Consider the following 18790-nt stretch of genomic DNA (forward strand, 5'->3'; position numbering starts at 1 on the left):
TAAGGGTCAAGACATACAGTCAAACCAAACAATAAAAATGTTATTAAAATTTAAACCACAACAAACAATACAGTCTACCCAAACGTTCTATTCATTAATACAATACAGTACAGTACAGTGCAATACGATACTATACAATACGATATTGTACATTATGAAACCATGGGTAACGACCATCCAAACAGAGGGATCTTAACTATCAACAGCTGGACTACATGTTAGCCCAAGTTCTACAATATCAGAAGCACCTAGTAAACAAGCTTCCAGATTCTAAAAGTTGGAAGTGAATATGTATAATACACCTACCATTAGAGACTAAATTAGAATAGATACTAGAATATTTTCCAAAAGAGCAGCATAGCAGCTTCCAGGTGTTAAATAAGAGGCAAATCAGTATCAACATTTTCTTTTTTGAGAAGGTAGCAACTGTTTTATATATCCAGAAAAAAAACTGCACCAAGTTAATGCAGTCCAAAGTAATTACAAAATGCTATACATCAGTCTCCTATTCCTTTCGTTCACAAGGTTCCTATAACATCTACAAATGTTTCATGATCTTCCTTATATTCATGTTTACACCAAAAAGAAAACAAAACAAAACTAAGCACTTCATCTTCAAGTTCTGGACGGAGCTACATTTGACTTCAAAGCATCGTTGATTCCTTTCCTTCCACGCTGTCCACCAAATACAAGCAGGGACAATTTTCCATCTTTCCTTTTCAATAGCTAGGCTACTGTAGCTATTCCAATTCTCTAAAGTCTCCAGAATACTTCTAGGCATTACCCACATAAGTCCTTTCAGGTTGATGAAGATCCTCCACAGCTTTGTGGTTTTGCAGTGTAAAAAAAGATGATTGATTGTCTCTGCCTCCTCTCCACATAGAAAGCATGCTGAACACAGATCTATATTCCTTTTGCTATATTATCCTTAGCACAGCATTCTAGCTAGTAGCCAAGTAAAGCATGCTACTTTATAGGGGATTTTGACCTTCCAAATCAGTTTCCAAGGCCAGCAGTCAATCTGATTGTTTGAGACATTGTATTCTCTGTAAGCTCCTTTGACAGTGTAAGTACCTTGGCTATTACTTGACCATAGTACAGAGTCTTCAGATGTGGAAACACCTTTGACCTGTTCCAAAGTGTGATAGAATCCGGTTATACTGTCAATCTCCCGGTCATTAAGCAATCTCCTGTAGCTCAATCTCCAACCTTGGTGTCCCATACCTCTCCAACAGTTGAATTTTGTTGCTGACACAAATTATAAACATCTGGAAATAGTTCCTTTAATGATCTTTGCCCTAACCAATTGTCTTCCCAGAAAGATATCCTCCCACCATTTCCTACTTTAAAATAAGAGTTGTTCTTGAACTTTGGCCAAAGATTCCTGATTGATTTCCAAACGTTAACAGCATATGGGCTGACTACTGGCTTTGTCATCCAATTTCCCTCCATGCCATATTTCTGACTGATAACGCTTTTCCACAAGGACTGTTCATTTGATACAAATCTCCACGGCCACTTCATCATGAGATTGTGATTCTGAATTTTCATATTTCTGATTCCCAAGCCCCCATCCTTCTTGCTAACAGTATGTGCATTCCATTTAACCAGATGGAATTTTTTAGAATCACAGTTGCCTTGCCACAAGAAGTTTCTTCTTAGAGCGTCCATTCTTTTCACTACACTTATAGGAACTGGAAAATAGACATCATATAAGTTGGCAAAGCATCTAACACACTATTTATTAAAGTCAATCTACCCCCCAAAGAGAGGTATTGACTCTTCCAATTCACCAGCTTCTTTTCACATTTTTCCAAGACACTATTCCATAGCTCCGTGGACTTGCTCTTTGCCCCAGTGGCATACCCAAGTATATTGTGGGAAGCTCACCAACTTTTCCTCCAAGTATTCCAGCCAACATATTTATATTTGTTACCTCATTAACAGGATATAAGAAACTCTGATTCCAATTGATGTGTAACCCAGAAATAGCCTCGAACAAAATAAATATTACCCTCAGAATTTTCAATTGTTCAATATCCGAATCACAGAATATCAGAGTGTCGTCTGCCTACTGTAGATGAGATATTTCCAAGTTATCACCAGACCTGGTAGAAACGTTGAAGCCCTTTATCCAGCTGTTTGTTTGGGCAGTCTTCAGCATATCATTAAGACCTTCCATTGCAATGATAAACAAAAAAGGGACAGAGGGTCACTCAAACTGACATCTTTGGTCCATTTAATAATGATTTTTTTTTTCATTATCATTGTGTTCTTTCTATAGCAACACAACTACATAAAAAGGAAATGCTTTTGAAATGCTCCATCAGTTCAGAGAATTGCCATAGTGATCAACTTTAAACCAAAAAGCTGTCTTGTATTTCAGGTTATACTTGAAACAGGCAAGAACAGAAGAAAATTTAATTCTCAGTAAAGTACACCAACGATGGCCCGACGGTCCACTTGCCTCGAACCTAGGCATATAATATGAAAAAGAGTGCAACTTAAGGGACTTACTAAATTCAAATTTAAAAAAGTAAAGTGGTAATTTACCATGGGATACATTTGTAAACAAATAGCGCCAATTTTTTCCCTGAAGTTTGAGTCATAAGAGAGTTAAACAACTTACTCCTTAATTCGAAATCCAAAGACCAACATTAGTTTTCCAATGTCCATCTTTTACTTTCCAAAGTACTATAAACTCCTCATACAAGCATAATCACCATAAAAATTTGTGCTAATCATCCAAAGAAAAAGAAAAAAAGCAAAAATTACTTTCTCGAGGAGAAGTATCATCAGTGTTTTATTTTAATATAATATCCATTGAAAGTCACCTTTACCTAAAATATATATATATATGTAACATTGCATTCGTCTAAGACATTTCAGTAATTCTCTCCGCTCACAGGTGTACTAGATTGACAGAAAGCAGAGATATGGAGTTAATATTACTGTCCTTAAAACCCCAGTAACCATTTCTTGCGTAAATTATTTTCAAGTGGAAGCTAACGTATGTTATAGTAAGTTTCGGTTAGCCAAGTTAGATGCTGGCATAAACTTCCAATTAAAAAGCAGGTCTCAAATTATTTGATTACAAAATATTAGGTACCATCACTTTCAGTAAGAACACTTGTATGAATAATTTTTTTTAAGGGATTATCATTATCTATTTGATTGTCCGGTATGAACTGATAATACCAGCTAATATAGTTCTTGACAGTTCGCCAATTCATTGGTCTTTCAGGCTGCAGACTCAGCTCTCAAACTGATATGAAGTGCTTTCAACAGTATTTACCTTTGAAAGAAAATATTGCTGTAATTAGAAAAATACCAGTTAACTCCATCAGAATGATGCTGAGGAAAAGTAGGAACTTGAAGTCTTCTACACCATAAGCAAAGCTTAATGTTGACGGATCCCAACAATTTTATATTCTGGGTACTTAAAAATCCAAGAAAAGACATGGTAAACTCAGCTAATCCGCAGAAAAAACATGAACTTTATTAATCTTATTTAAAAGGAAAAAGCCACATTATTGACCCAAAATTAGTAAAAAGACAGATAAATTTATCAATCAAGTACACCTCAAACACAAATTAGTTCAAATCAGTTATATAATTTTTTATCTTTCTTCTCTATTGAGTTCATTTCATTTCAATACTAGAAAAAAAGGAACATATAGAAGGAGAAAATCAATAGAAAGACACCTACAAACTTAGGAGCGTGAAGAGCAAATCTGGTGAGACGTGGGCAATTTGCAGCAGTCTGAAAGCTTCGAATAGTTCTTCTTTTTTTCTTTTTTTTCTTTTTTCTTTTTTGGGTAATTTCAGCTCTACTCCAACTAATATCTTGCACAACAGAATATCATTCTTATTGACTATACTTCAAAACAACAATCAAACATCCCCAGCAAGTCGATGATACAGGTATAATCTACATTTTCTCAATGAAAAATGAAGGAATTCAATAACAAATAGAATCGAATGTCTCTGTTGGAACATATGTTCAAAAGGGAAATCCTTTGCATTCATGTTTCTTGGAGGATTCCGCCAACCTTCTAACACATTTAACGCTTCTATAACACTCCATCAATTCATTAGCCACGTCTTCCGGATGGCAATTTATAAAGGCCTTAATGAACCGCTTTTCTGTCATCCTCATTGCTCTTAACAATGAAGGACCGGTCACTCGAGGTTCCAGACCCATATCATCTATCTTTAGCCCTAAATAATACCTCGGCTTTATAGCAGTTTCCAAATTCAAGAACAACAAACATGGGTTATCAAGAACCAAATTAGCAGAAAGCTTCATCGTACCCAATATAAACGTCATGTTTCTCTGAACCTTATCGACAGACAATGTTACCAAAAAAGGAGACTTTCCGAAAAGCCTAAAAACCTCATCTTCAGTAAAACCATGTTTCTCCAAATTAGCCACCTTTTCACGTATAGTCTCCGAACGCGAAATAGCAAACAATGTAATCACATGTTTATACATCCTAGTACCCTTTACGACCCCGGTTCTTCTTACATAATCCATTTTTTCGTCATCCAAACAACTTCTCGGTATCAAAGTTGGTCTAGCTAATAGCATTGAAATTAAATCACTTCTACTAAGACCCAACTGTTCATAAAACGCAACAGTTGGTTTAATCTGTTTATGAAAATCATAAGTAAGCAAAGACGGGTTTCTTACAATGGCTTTAAGAAGAACTTCTTTAGTACCAAACAAAGATTGAAAAAACTCAAGACGTTCATCTAAACAACGATTAATCCGACAATTAAGGAAACGAGGACGACAATTAAGGATTTTGGTTAAGTCAGATGAAGGTATACCTAAATCAGTGAGTATTTTGAGCTTTGAATGAAGGTTTTTAACGTCCATTTTTTGTAAAGATGGACGGCGTTGGAAAATCTTGGAAATGTCATCTTCAGTACAACCCATTTGCCTAAACAAATCTGCTGGTTGTTTGGAAGTAGTAGTACTGAGGGGTTCTTTTATTTGGTCTTCTGTTTGGTCTTCTTGTAGGGTTTCAGGAAGAGAAGGTAAAGCAGCAGCTGCAGATATGGTGAGGAATCTGAATCTGGTGGGGTTTAAGGGGATAACAAGGGCTTTAGAAGAATTGAATAATAGGAAACGAAATTGAGTAAAAGCATTGAAATTAGTTGCTTTCATGATTAAGGCAAAGATAGATAGAGCAAAAAATGGAATGTGTAAAGATTTTTGGTTAGCTTCGCATACTTGTCAGTTCTCTCCACTCCTCGTACTACTGCAAAGTCGAACGGGAGACGGGACGATGTATGAATGGACCGGCTGCCCGATGTTGTGGTTTTACAGGGCAATTTGCACTTCTGTCCCTGTTTTGTGCTGGTCTTTGATATTTGTCCTCGAGGTAAGTAAGTATTTCTTTAAGGCACACTTATATATTTTCACACCATAATATCTCACAAGTTATGTCCTTCAACAACATAGGTGTAACCTCGATTTTAAAGGAAAATTCGTACAATTTCTTTGTTTTGTAGCTGGGCAAAGTCCGCTTATGGCTGATTTCAAGACCCCTATTTCAGACATAGCCAAAGTTTCTATATTTTTACAAGTTTAACTGCTTTTAAATCAACTTCAGTCGTACCACTCTAAAAATGCGTCTTTTAACTTTTTAATACTAACATGTATTTAAGCTTTAGTTTTCCATTTTTCTTATGAATGTATTTACTTGTGTTGAAAACATGCTGGCTCCTTGGCGTAGGATGCCAACTATCTTATATGAGAGTGATAAAGAAAAAGTGACTTTTACTCGTAAGTTAGCAAGATCTCTGATTGCAAATTTACTCTCTCTATATTGTAATCCCAACTCCCACATGTTACTTTTGCTCAAATAGCCTTTTATAGTTTCTCCAGAAAAAAACCACTTGTTTGAACGGCATTTCCGGGGATTTGCTCTATTATATCATCAAAAAACATTTTAATAATTATTTTTCTTTCGTGGAAACTTTAGTAAACAGTTTTGCTGTATTGTTCTCAGTTTGGATTATCAATATGATGAATATCTTATATTCCAAATTCTATCATTTATCTAGGTTTCTTGTATCCTTTAGTAGTTATCGGCACGTAGAATGTTTTGTTCTTCTAGGTAGTTAGAATCTGATTTCATTTGTGCATAATGCAGTCAGATACTTGTGCTTCAGTGAAAATCATCTTTCAATAAAACAAATGCAGAAGAATATACAAGAAATTTCGAAGAAATGAAATTTTGTAAAACTCAGTTTTGCTAGTAGTATCAAACAAATTTCTTTTAAACATATTATCCCCGTCTCTTCAAAATCATAACGGTCCTTTCACTTTTTTCCCTAAATTTTGCCTATTGCTTAGTGGAAATGAATATTCAACTGCCTAATCTTTTAGCACAATCATTAGCTGTCATAAACCAGCAGGCTCGATGGCCAGCAATGGTAAATTCAAAAGAATAAGGTCATTCCACATTGCCTTTCCTGTGTTAATTTGGATTATCTACAGAAACATTTCATGCCAAACATACATGTGATAATAAAAACTAGAAGAAAACTAGATGCAAAAAAAAAAATCTTAAAGCTACCTGAAGAATGATGTTCTTTCAATCTCATCACTTGAAAATCCAACAAAAAATATACCAATTTCACTCTAGCTACGCCTGCACTTGCAAAATATAAAAACCTTGAAGCGCTGTCACGCAATTCCATATGTACAGTCATTGCATCCGAATTCAAATAGAGCTGGTATCCATCTGTTCACTGAGAGACCTGGGAAAGCAACTTTTAAGTAAGTATATCACAGTATGAACAAACAAGGAGACGCGACTCGTTTTGTTGATTCCAACTCCTTTGACACAATTCCCATCCTCGATTAGCAGAGAGGTCAGCTCATCAAGGTTGAAGTAACAGTGACACGTATACCAGTCTCTCTAGCCAGTGGATGAATGAGGAGTTACCCTAAGAGAAACTAGCATTGGCTCAATGCTAGCAGCTTTCATTGCTGCCATCTCCTCTAACCGTTTCCAAGTCATTTCACGTTTTGTCTTGTTCTCTTCTTCACGAGACTGATCTTCTTCAAATTTGTGCAAGCATTCTTCAAAGAGTTCAGGATCAACATCAGAGAAGATTTTACGGACATTTAATGTCAAGCTTTGTACTGCCTGATTCCAGTGGCCTCTAGCATTCTTTTCCAAGGCAGGAAAGATTATTGGCAGTATAACTTTACGATTTTGTTTGATTAGGTTCTCAATATGATCATTGTTCCACAGGAACAAAGCCCTCTCAGCCACCTGTCAATGCAAGACTTAAACAGAGTGAAAATGAAAAACAGCTTGTCACATGGGGAGGGGGGAGGAGGAGGAAGCTGCAGATATATCACTAAATGGATCCCTTCTATTTCATTCTACCAAATAATCACACTACATTATGCGTCCATTTATCATCGGTTTTATTTTTTAATCATAAATGTTAGAGAAAACACTTGCCCCTTATTGGTCGTGTAAGGGTTCCCAAAAGGATTTATAATGTCCTAGGTCACTCCACTAAATAGCGTTAAGGTTTCGAGTTTGATGCTCTGATTTAGTTCATACGATATCAGAGGAAGCTTAGGTAAGCCCATTTCACAACAGTCTTCTCTCTACCTAGGGTATTGTTCGGGTCTTCTCTTTTCAACTCAGACCATCGAGCCGCTCTGGGCTTCTCTCAATTCAGTTCACTTTATCAAGCCACTAACTTTGCTCCCACTCCTTAGCCTGTTAAGCCTACTCTCATCTTCAGGCCCACTTCTCCTATTGAGCATTTACAAGATTGGCCTTGGAAATGAGCGGTCTTAAACTTTTGACCTTGTTTGCCCTATGGCCAAAACTTCAAGTGTAACAAGTTTTGCAACACTTTTGACTTTTGACCTTGAATGTTTGCCGTGGGGAAAGCAGGGGTCAAAAGTTCAAGACCACTCATTTTTTAATAAATTTTCTGCATTTTATTCATCTTCCAGCAAATTACACGGTGAGGGTCAGGGAGCTTACAAAAGGTGATTTACTCCTCCCTTTTCAGCTTGAGGTTAAACCTCCTACTTTGAGATGATGTATATGCAAAAGAAGAGCTTGAGTACTTGGTCATACATACATGAAACCAAGTATCAAGATTACGAACTATGTTTACTTCCTATATATGAACACTTATGATCCTATCTATCAAGGTGGATCCCAAGTTATCTCCTTCTTCTTCTTTTTTATTGTTCTAAATGAGGCTAGATTCCATCTGTCCATTGTCATAAGCCCCTTAACTTCTGAAGGAAGATCAACAAAAACCTTGTTCTGAGAGTCTGAGAAGCTGAGTGAGGCAAGCTTGTCTGCTACTTTATTTGCTTCCCTATAACAGTGTTGCAAGATAAAACCAGTGGATTCCATATGCTTTTTCAGTTCTTCCACCTCATCATGGATTTTCCATGGTGTATGATTTAGGTCATTCACACAGTCCACAAGGATTTTGGAGTCACTTTCGGCAAGTATCATCTCATAGCCATTAGTTATGCACCATTTGATCCCATACAGTAAAGCTTTAGCCTCTACCCAATTGCTGGTCCCAGCTCCTAGGCTTGGTGAATAAGCAAAGATTAGTTGGCCTTCATTGTCCCTTATCACCCCTCCTCCTCCACATATATCATTTTTACAGCTACAAAACTAATGAATGGTTTGAGCCACCTAACCATTATATTTCTCTTACTGATGATGTTGCTTCCCATAAGCTGGACAATATTCTCCCAGTTAGGATTCAATTTAACATTGACAAATTGAGTCCCAACTAGGTGAGCTAATGTCTCGGCAATGTGACTAATACACCTTCTGATGTTATGAGATTCTTTTCCATATTTGGCTCCACATCTTGTTTTCCATAACTCCCACACAGCCACAGTTGGTAAACATTTCATAAGGAATGCTAAGACAGGATTTTTAGTTTTCCAAGTCCACCAATATTTAAGTAATAACCTCAATGGTATGTTGCAATAAGGTATACCAACTGGACCACATAAAACTGCCCATATATTCTTGGCAAAATCTCCAGAACACATCAGGTGTTCAATATCTTCTTCCTTTAGATTCTTGCAGCAGCAGCATCTAGAAGGTGCATAAATTCCCATCCTGGAAAGCCTAGCATCCGTAGGGATTCTGTCCCTTATAGCTCACCACAAAATGAAATTCATTTTAAAAGGTACCTTCTTGTTCCAAGTCATAGTGTCAAACCAACATTTGAGTCTTTTCTATCTCAATAGATGCCAGGCAGAGGCTACTGAGAATTGACCTCTCTGATCAGGTGACCAAATAGCCCTATCATCCTTGTCAAATTGAAGAATTATTTGCTTTGCATAAATGTGACTTATTATATGGCTAGGAAAATGAACATCCCAACCCCCCCCCCCCCCCCCAATGCCATTGTCCATTAATCAGCACCTCTGATAACTTGACATCCCTTGGAATTTTTCCTTCTGGTAGAAAGTTCCACAGAGCCCCAATGCCTGTCCAGTTGTCATACCATAGGGAAAGCTCTCCTTTGCCAATCTTCCACTGGATATGATGATCCATTAAATTTTTAACTTTGCACATGGCATTCCAAGAGTGAGAGTTCCCAGAATACCATCTCTTTTTCACAGGGTGGATTCTTTGACAATATTTTGCCAACACAAACTCACTCCATAAAGATTTATTAGTCCTTATGTTCCACCATTGCTTCACAGCGAAAGAAGCACAAGTATCTTTAAGTCTTCTAAAAGCTGCTCCTCCTTCATCGTATGGATAGCATAAGTTTTCCCAAGAAGCCCAGTGATGTTTCTTTACTTCATCTGTTCCTCCCCACAAGAATTTGTTTAACATTTTCTCCAACTGATTTAAAACTCCTACTGAAGGTTGGATTGCTGCAAGCATGTGTACAGGCATTGAAAGTAAGACATGTCTGATCAACACTGCTCTCCTCATTTTCAAGAACATTGGGTGTAATTTCCTGTACTCTCTCCTACTCTAAGCCCACCCTCATCCTATTGTGCCTAATCTCGCTATACATCAGGTCCACTCTTCAAAAAAATTATTGAAAAGGAAAGTCTTCAATCCCCATGTAAACCCTAGAACATGGTTACAAGTGCGAGAGAACGTTGGAGCATACACTTGTCCCTCATCGGTTATTTGGTATCTAAGGGTGCGTCGCTCCACTCATTGCCTTAAGGTTTTGAGTTGTATGCTAATATTATTTCACAATAGATATAAAGCCTAGCCAAAATGTTGTTTCGTATGTTGAGGGTTTCATTCTATCAAGTTATCCCAGAAAGTTACAACAGAGAAGACATACCATCTCTAGCCTTAGCCAAAATAAATGCAGCAAGTTAGAGTTTCTCTAGGAGAATTGAAATCGATTTGACCAAGAGAGGTGAATCCATGATTTGAACTTTATGGATTGGAGTTCGAAATCCTACCATAACCTATTTGGTTTACTGGGTTCAGAATCTATTGTTTGTACTTATTTAATGATTTTTTAATACATATACACAGCCTCTACCTTCCCAAGGTAGAGGTAAGGTCTGCGTACACTCTACCCTCCCCACCCTCCCCAGACCCCACTTTGTGGGGTTTCACTGGGTATGTTATTGTTGTTGTTGTTGACTTCTTGTATACACAGCCTGAGCTAATGCTACTGGATTCAGATGCACTCATAATTCTATATCCACCTTGGATCAAACATGCGCAAATCCTGTCTAGTTTATAACACAGAGAAACAACAGAGGATTGATAAGCACCACCTTACTCTGTCTAGCAAGAGGAATGGAAAATAGGATGTAAGATGCTTAAATAGGCAAAAGAATCTCCTATGGAACCTAGAAAAGGTTGATAATGAGCAACATAAAAGTCCTCTAAGAGATTTTAGGACTAAATTTTGCCTGGTGTTCTTCTTATTCTCCTGAAGATATGCTTTAACTAGATAACTTCTAAAACATTCTGAAATGTGCCCCCCTCCACGGCTCCCTAGATAGGATTAATAACAACAAGAACAAGTATTAGGGCATCTCTGGTAGGGAGGAAAATATTTTTCAGAAAATGTTTTTCAATTTTCTCATGTTTGGTTGGTCAAAATATTTTGGAAAATACTTTCTCTGGGAAAACAAGTTCCTTAAAAATGAGAAAAATGACTACCCTAATGGAAGTAGGGAAAAGAAGTTCCATAAGTGGCATTTAAAGTCCATTGTCTCCTCTCCACCCACCCAACGCCACCACAACACCCCCCCCCCCCCCCTTCCCAGCCTCATCCCATCCCCATAGTGACCCCTATAGTGTTTTATTAGATTACACACACCATTAGTGTTGACTCATTTTCTATGCTCCATGAGAAATATGGTGCTTAGTCATCTTATACATGCATTTACCTCCGCAATTATTCTTCTGAGAGCTGATAAACTTGATCCTTAGGAAAACTTCACTGGTCTGCGGAGATATTAATGTTGGGACAGTTCAAATTTAATACTTGAAAGGTTGCAGGGTCGCATGCATAAGGCCATAATTTCGGAAGAGAACATGTAAAAACTTACTGCCTACTGCTTAGTTCTTGAGAGGACAACCAGCAGACAGTTATTTAACTCAAATAATATCTAAAATTTGATAGACTGTGAAGAAATTCTTCCCTATTGTTTATTACTTTTATTTATAATTTTCTGTATGCATGCACCCAAGGGTGTGGCCTAGTGGTCAATGAAGTGGGTTGAGAACCATAAGGTCTCAAGTTCAAAACCCAGCAGAAACAAAATACTAGGTGATTTCTTCCCATCTATCCTAGCCTTGGTGGATAGAGTTACCTGGTACCTGTTGCTGGCAGTAGCGGATCCAGGATTTTAAGCTCTTTTAATGTAGTAATTAAAAAAAAAGTAATGAGAAAATTACGATTAATAGTATCGATATCGGGAAAAAAAACTTTTCGCTTTTTGAAAAAAAATATGAATTAGCTCGAAGAATTTCCTAGCAAATTGCCAAGATTTCCCAAGAAAAACAAAAGAAGTGTTTGGTAGTTGATTCTTTTTCTCTTTCTGTCACAAAAAAATTACATAAACGTAAAAGCACATTTAAAACTAGACCTAAAAGTAAGCAAAGTAAAACAAGGAAAGAAAGAGAAGAAGGAAGAGTTTGTTGTCAGTATTGGAAGAAAAGGACTTGTCAATGAAAATAAGTGGAAAAAAAAAAATAAGAATCCCTAAGTTCAAACCAAGTAAAAAGAAAAGCCAATAAATAAAATATAAAAGTAGGAAAAAAAGAATCTGTAATGGAGAAAAAAGAGTAAAACATTTACTTCAAGCAGAAAAACTTAATGAGTTTATTAAAAAGCATTTGTGCAGCTTCGTATCGAACCCTGCACTTAAAGCTTGAAAAGTTAATGACTTTATTAAAAAGCATCTACTTACCTTGGTATCGAACCCTGCACCTAACATAAAAATCACGCTTTCAATCTACCCGCCCAACCAAAGCACCCACCAGACTTTTAGTTCAGTGGGTGCTGCTGATTTAATAGAACCATATTTTTTTAAGTTTCTATAGAGATAAAGATAATTTACGTTGGGGTTAATGGGTGCTCGAGCACCAAGAAATTGTATGTGGGTCCACCCCTGGTTGCTGATGGGAGGTGGCAGGTATCCCATGGAATTAGTCGAGGTGCGCACAAGCTGGACCGGCACCATGATTATCAAAAAAAAATCTGCATGCATATTATTCTTTCTTGAAAGATGCGGCTATCGTTGGAGTACTGATAAAGAGTACATCAAAGAGGCTGAAAAAGTGGGGACCTAGCAGGACTCAAGAACTCTGTTGAAAGTTCCCTCAAACCAAAGATAGCAATTCCAATGCATAATTATGGCAATTTCTTTACATCATTCCCTAACCTAACACGCTTCCTTGACATGCCACTAACTTGACGCATCATCAAGTTTGGACTAATATCAGTTAAGGCAAACAAATTGAGCTCCACATTCATGTCACCCATTGAAACTTAAGGCATTTAACAAAGTTCAACAACCCTTGCGAGATATCCCAAATTTCTGCAAGTTTGATCTATAACTACAAATCAAGTAACCGAAAAAAAGTTCAAACGAGCGTTAGCAGAATCACTCTTACGACAAATTCATTTATTGAAATTGACAAGCACTGTCAAATGGTTATCTTCCCCTTCCACATTTACCATCTATTAAGTGATACTGTGATCTGGAATAGCTAAAGACAGGCACGACCAAATGTAAGAGCTAATGGTAATACAGATGTTATGGCCCAAAAACAGAAAAGAAAACAATAATATAGATGCAGTGGTATGGAAATAGAAGGGAATAATTTTTATATATTCTTTTTATAAGTGAAGATAAATAATGCAATTGATGTTCACTTGCAGAGTTTACCTTTTACATGTTCAATTTTATGTAAGCGAAAGAAAGACATATCAATAGGTTGAAATTGCTGGACAATGACAGGAGAGGTTGTGGCTAATTCAATGACAAAGCATTCAAATAAAAGCCAAAATATGTCATGTAACTCTCACATACATCTGCAGAAATACTGTCAGCAGATACATACTTGTTGATATAGTAGTTTAGACAACCAAATTTTCACTAAGCAGAAGGCTACATTACATTTAGGCTTTCGTATCATGGATTCCTAAAAGTCACATGCAAACATTACATTTTCCAGAAGATTAGATGTAAGGGTGTGCTGCTCACTACCTATATTATGCTAGTACCCTCTTGCAACATAACAATCATGCAGTTCTTACAACCTTTGTTGCTCGGACTAGTTTTACAGCTATGTATGTGGTCCAGTTGCATGGAAGTATTCGATATGGCTGTGTCAACGTTTTTGATGATTTAAGGATCGTTTTGTTGCTGGTTAGAGTTATGCAGAAACTAGTTATGCAGGATTTAGTTATTTAGTTATTCATGCATTAGTTATTCCATCTTCTACATTCTACCCTACATAAAATAATAGATAAATATCCTCATAACTTATACATGTTTTAGTTATGCGGGATTGTAAAGTGGTAACCAACACCATACTTGGTGTGCTGAATTTTATACATAGAAACTAAAATGCTACCAAACATGGTACTAGTTACGCAGTTATAATACATGAATAATTCACTCCCTCACCAACAACCAACGACCCCTTAGTGTATTTTGAAGAATCTGCACAAAGTACCGACAACCTATCACACTCGTCGGGCAGGGGTATGTCAGGACAAATGAAGGATTCACGCAAACATAGCCGACAACCATAAGACATTTTCTGGTATATCTTCCTTTACTGGCTCTCACTTAAATTTTACTGACTTGAATAATTGTCATATCCGTAGAATCATGTGAGTTGATATATCACAGTTTAATCATAGTAAGCCCATTTATTTTTCCAAATTCATTAGAACCCTGTCCTTGCAGCTTCGGAGTTTTGTGTCCGTGTGGGGTAAGAAAATCCAACAGCCTGCTTTTTATTTCTAAGTTCTTTAGCATTCGCTTGTCTCAATTTGCAAAGTGCTGTATTGAGTAATGATCAAATGTACATTTTGTCCCATTCTTTTCCAAGTATATACAGTTTGTTCAAATCTATTCACGTCAAGTATTAGTGTCACATAGTTTGGATTTCAAACTACACAACTCTCTACAGAGTGAACTTTCCATCATGCTTTTTAATTTAATAGACCCTTGTACTTCCCCAGACCCCGCGCGTAGTGGGAGCTTAGTGCACCGGGCTGCCCCTTTTTTTCCTATCAGCCCCTGCACATAGATTCTTACTAACATGTTCTCAGTGATCATAAGCCACAATTGTTTGGTGATTTCACCAACTTCTAGCTTATTACAAACCTTTAACAAGCATCGCAGATTCAGTCTAGTGACCCATGAATTCTTTCAGGAAACAAAGAACAGAAAAAAGAACATGTCAAATCAACCCAAAAAAACCAACCTGAAAGTGTGAGCTGCTCAAGCAACGACTGATCCGACGAAACAAAGGAACCATACAGCGCTGAAACTCTGGAGACTGAGTTGCTTCTAGGACCTCTTCCAGCTCGCCTAAGAACATTACCTCCTTTGAACTGTTTGTGATAGGCCAATATTTCAACAAACCTCTTATGACAGTATCAGCAAGCTTGCAGTCCTTTTCCACAAATTGTGTTATGCAGTAAGTTAACTGCTGATGATACATCTGGACGCATTTTGGTTTATGAAGTGGAATAAGAGCTCGAACAAGGAACAATTTGTGCTCTTCCTTTAGTGGTAGAGCAAATCCATTGATTATACTTCCCAAAATTTCTAAGAGTTCGGCTATTCCATTATGTTTCTCAGTTTCAAAAATAAACCGATAAAATATATTGTTGATTGATTTCCTAATGAATGGACGGTGCACCATGAACTTTCCATATATGCGATGAAGTACAGTCTTCAAGTACTCTCTTTCTCTTGGATCTTCTGAATCGAATTGATCTAATAACTTTATTACAAATGAGTGATCAATGTATCTCTTAGCCAATTTTGCATCTGTCTCTGGTGATGCCACAAACCTGAGAAGGAACTCATACACAATTTGCAAATGAGGCCATGCAGGGTCCATCAACGGTTCGTCTTCTTCCATGTCAAAACCTTCCAAAACTTTGTTATCCCCAGGCTGGGGAGTAGGAGGTCTGAACAAATTTACGGATACCATCTTAATTACTTCTTGCATGACTGCTTCTGTAAATTTCCCATTTGCAGAAGTAACATAATCAACTAGCTCCACCAATGTCTGTCGCTTGATGTCTTTTTCTTTCAAGTTTTTAGCTGGGTCAGAAAAGTCAAACAAGATACAACACAAGTTCAGCTTTTTGATGAACAAGTTTTGCTTCTCAGAAGCTGGTACATCCCTCAAATTAGGCAATGCCTCATACGAAAAAACTGCTGCATTTCCATTCACCTTAGCATTTATAGCCTGTGGGAGTCTATCTCCATTATTCAGCCCTGGAGTTGGAGCACTCAAACTCCCTGGTCGGGAATTAGACAAGTCACTGCTTCTTGAACTATTTGAAGCATTTGAATGAAATATAGAGGTTCCTCCATCACGATTATCTCCTGACTTAGACGGCTTCCGTGGGAGCCTATTGAGTATCTGCTTGATCATCACTTGAAACTATAGTTGACCCAAATGCTTTGTTGGTCAAAATACTCAGAACTCAAGACACGTCGTCAATCAAAAAGGTCTACAATCTGCAGAAATCCAATTACTTAACTGCTTGTAGCGACCATGGGGATCATGCACCTCATAAAAATCTTATCTTCACCACCCTAAACCAACATAAAAGCTTTATACAATCCAGTGTTACGCCTGTATAACCAAATAAATCTCCTCGTCAATTGAAAACAAGATTAACATAAAAGGAGGTAAAATGAAGAAATCCCAAACATCAACTAAGTTAGTAACTCATGGTTTCTTTCTTATCTCTGAGGAATAAACTATCAACTATTATAACATAAACCATTTTTTTTCTTCAAGACTATCAAGGCACTCCCATTAAAAACATAAAAAAGCACATTTTTTTATGAAAATATGAACCAAAGTAGAACAAGACCAAACCCAGATGCAGCAAATTATTAACCCATAAACAGATAAAGAATATACAAAGCATCAAATTTTAAATCCCATAGATTACAATTCTGACCCATTTATGTTCTTTTTTAACCAATAAAAAAGGGGACAAATGTGCACCAACCTTCATTCTTTCATTTATCTGAGGTTCAAACAACTCAAGGTGATGCATCAAGATAAAAAAAATGTTAAGATCTGGGCATGATTTTAGAAAAAACCCAGATGAAATTCCTCACCAAGAATCAGCCGCAAGAGAGAAAAATTAGAACTTTAGCACAACACAAGGGATGGAAAAAAAAAACACACACACACACAAAAAAAGCAGCATTAAGAAATCATTTTCCTTGGAAAATCATGAGCTTTTTAATGCTTACATTTAGTTGGTTTTTGGTGGTGATAAGAAATAAAGCTGGAAAGTGGATAAAGATTGAATTTTTAAGAGTTGGGTAAGTGATTCAAATCTGAAAACAACCCAAGCTAAGGAAAGACAAGAAAAGGGGATGATGGATTTGAGGAAACCAATCTCTTTGGTTGTTGTTGTTCTTGAGATGATGATGATGTGTTTGGTTAACAAGAATTATTGTTCTTCCCATTTTCTCTTTCCATTTTGTCTCTAACTTTCCTTTTTCTTTTTCCTCTCTCTCTCTCTCTCTCTCTCTCTCCAACTTTCCGTTTCTTTATTTGTTTTCTTTTTTTCTATTTCCTTTTGTTTTGTTACCTAGTTGGTCCTTTGTTTTGATTTATTTGTTCTATACTATGTTCCACTTGTCCTGACAGATTTCAGCTTCAATATCCACAGTTTAGTTTCTCCATAATCCAGTTTGGTACAAATTGTTGTTTGACAAATTTCACCCTCAAATTCTAAATGGAGTTTAAGAATGTGAGGGTTAAAGATGAGATTTGAAGAGCAAAAGTAAAGATAATGGCTGTACTTGTCTTCTAAGCATGGGGCAAGGAGCTTACCAAATGTAGTCATAAGAGATGTTCATCTCCATTCCTGTTTTAGAGAAGCAAATTGTACTCCATCCGTTCCTTTTTACACTTGCCAATAATCAATAATAAGAATAAAGGAAAAGATTTAGATATACCATTAAACTTTATGATATGTCAAACTTTGTCATTCGTCATTAGTTAGGATAAAATATGTATGTGTCTTCGCAATATTAGCCTAAATATGAATTTATTTACTAATGGCAGAAGCTTTCCAACAAGCAGTTTTCATAAACGAACAGGATTAAATTTGCCTTTGAATTATGTAAAGTAGTCCAGATTTACCCCTGAACTTTGAAGAAGAGGATCACTGTTTTCTGGTGACAGGAACATCATCTTCTTCAACACTCAAAACATCCAACGGCAATGTCTCTATCCCCAAAGCTCAAATCTGTTAAGGTTTGCCCTGAATTTCCTACCTTGTTTGGATTCTACCATAATTGTGTGTTACTTTAAAAAGTCTTTTTGGTAGAAAAAGTTTTCTGGGTAGAAAAGGGTTCTTCCATATTTATCCCTTTCTTTTACGAGAAGTTTTATACTTCTATAAATTGAGGATATTTCCTTCATATAGAACAAAAAAAATAAAAAAAAATAGCATCCGCAATGTAGTTATTAAAGAATCTTGTCTGGAGGGAGATTATTCTCTCAGTAGGATTTTATGCTTTTATATTAGTTTTCTCATATATAAGGCAATTGGCCAAATCCTATAAGAATAATATGCTTATTTTAATATAGTTCTTTTTGTTGTCTGATTTATCACTGTTTAATGTTTGCAATTGTAAGCTTCCACATGACGTCCTGATTATTTCGATCCCAACAAAATTAAACTACTCTCAAGCCTCAAAATCACTTCTGCCAGAACTTCATGACAAAACTTTAGCTTCTAAATCATTTGCAGCAATGTTGTGGCGATCAAAGTAGGGGCATAGTGGTTGATTCTACTAAAGATATGAATATCAAGTCTAAGCTTCTACATGACGTCCTGATTATTTCGATTCCAACAAAATCAAACTACTCTCAAGCCTCAAATCACTTCTGCCATAACCCCATGACACAACTTTAGCTTTTAAATCATTTGCAGCAATGTTGTGGCGATCAAAGTAGGCACATAGTGGTTGATTCTACTAAAGAAATGAATATCAAGTCTAATTCAACCCGAAAAAGCTAGTTCAAGA

The 18790-nt window shown here is 36.7% G+C and overlaps 2 protein-coding genes across 7 annotated transcripts; both read right to left on the minus strand.

Annotated features, from left to right (window-relative positions):
- Positions 1-374: 374 nt before the first annotated feature.
- Positions 375-5426, minus strand: LOC132621986 (transcription termination factor MTERF9, chloroplastic). Of its 4 annotated transcripts, none has more exons than XM_060336497.1 (2): positions 4834-5426; positions 375-2175 (listed from the first exon to the last, which is right to left on the minus strand). In XM_060336497.1, exons 1-2 carry the CDS (start codon positions 5171-5173, stop codon positions 2072-2074), a joined length of 444 nt encoding a protein of 147 aa, XP_060192480.1. In that variant the 5' UTR covers positions 5174-5426; the 3' UTR covers positions 375-2071. The 4 variants fall into 4 exon arrangements, with proteins under 4 accessions (XP_060192480.1, XP_060192478.1, XP_060192479.1 ...); XM_060336495.1 differs by having other exon boundaries at positions 3710-5417; XM_060336496.1 differs by having other exon boundaries at positions 3706-5417.
- Positions 5427-6452: 1026 nt separating this feature from the next.
- On the minus strand, positions 6453-17345 carry LOC132625158 (serine/threonine protein phosphatase 2A 57 kDa regulatory subunit B' theta isoform-like). 3 transcript variants are annotated; one of them, XM_060339970.1, is made up of 3 exons: positions 17000-17340; positions 14973-16364; positions 6453-7295 (listed from the first exon to the last, which is right to left on the minus strand). In XM_060339970.1, exons 2-3 carry the CDS (start codon positions 16158-16160, stop codon positions 6936-6938), a joined length of 1548 nt encoding a protein of 515 aa, XP_060195953.1. In that variant the 5' UTR covers positions 16161-16364; positions 17000-17340; the 3' UTR covers positions 6453-6935. The 3 variants fall into 3 exon arrangements, with proteins under 3 accessions (XP_060195953.1, XP_060195954.1, XP_060195955.1); XM_060339971.1 differs by having other exon boundaries at positions 16750-17340; XM_060339972.1 differs by having other exon boundaries at positions 7102-7309; positions 17000-17345.
- Positions 17346-18790: the final 1445 nt, after the last annotated feature.

The sequence above is a fragment of the Lycium barbarum genome, chromosome 12, assembly GCF_019175385.1.
Source record: "Lycium barbarum isolate Lr01 chromosome 12, ASM1917538v2, whole genome shotgun sequence".
In the NCBI taxonomy this organism is placed as follows: domain Eukaryota; kingdom Viridiplantae; phylum Streptophyta; class Magnoliopsida; order Solanales; family Solanaceae; genus Lycium; species Lycium barbarum.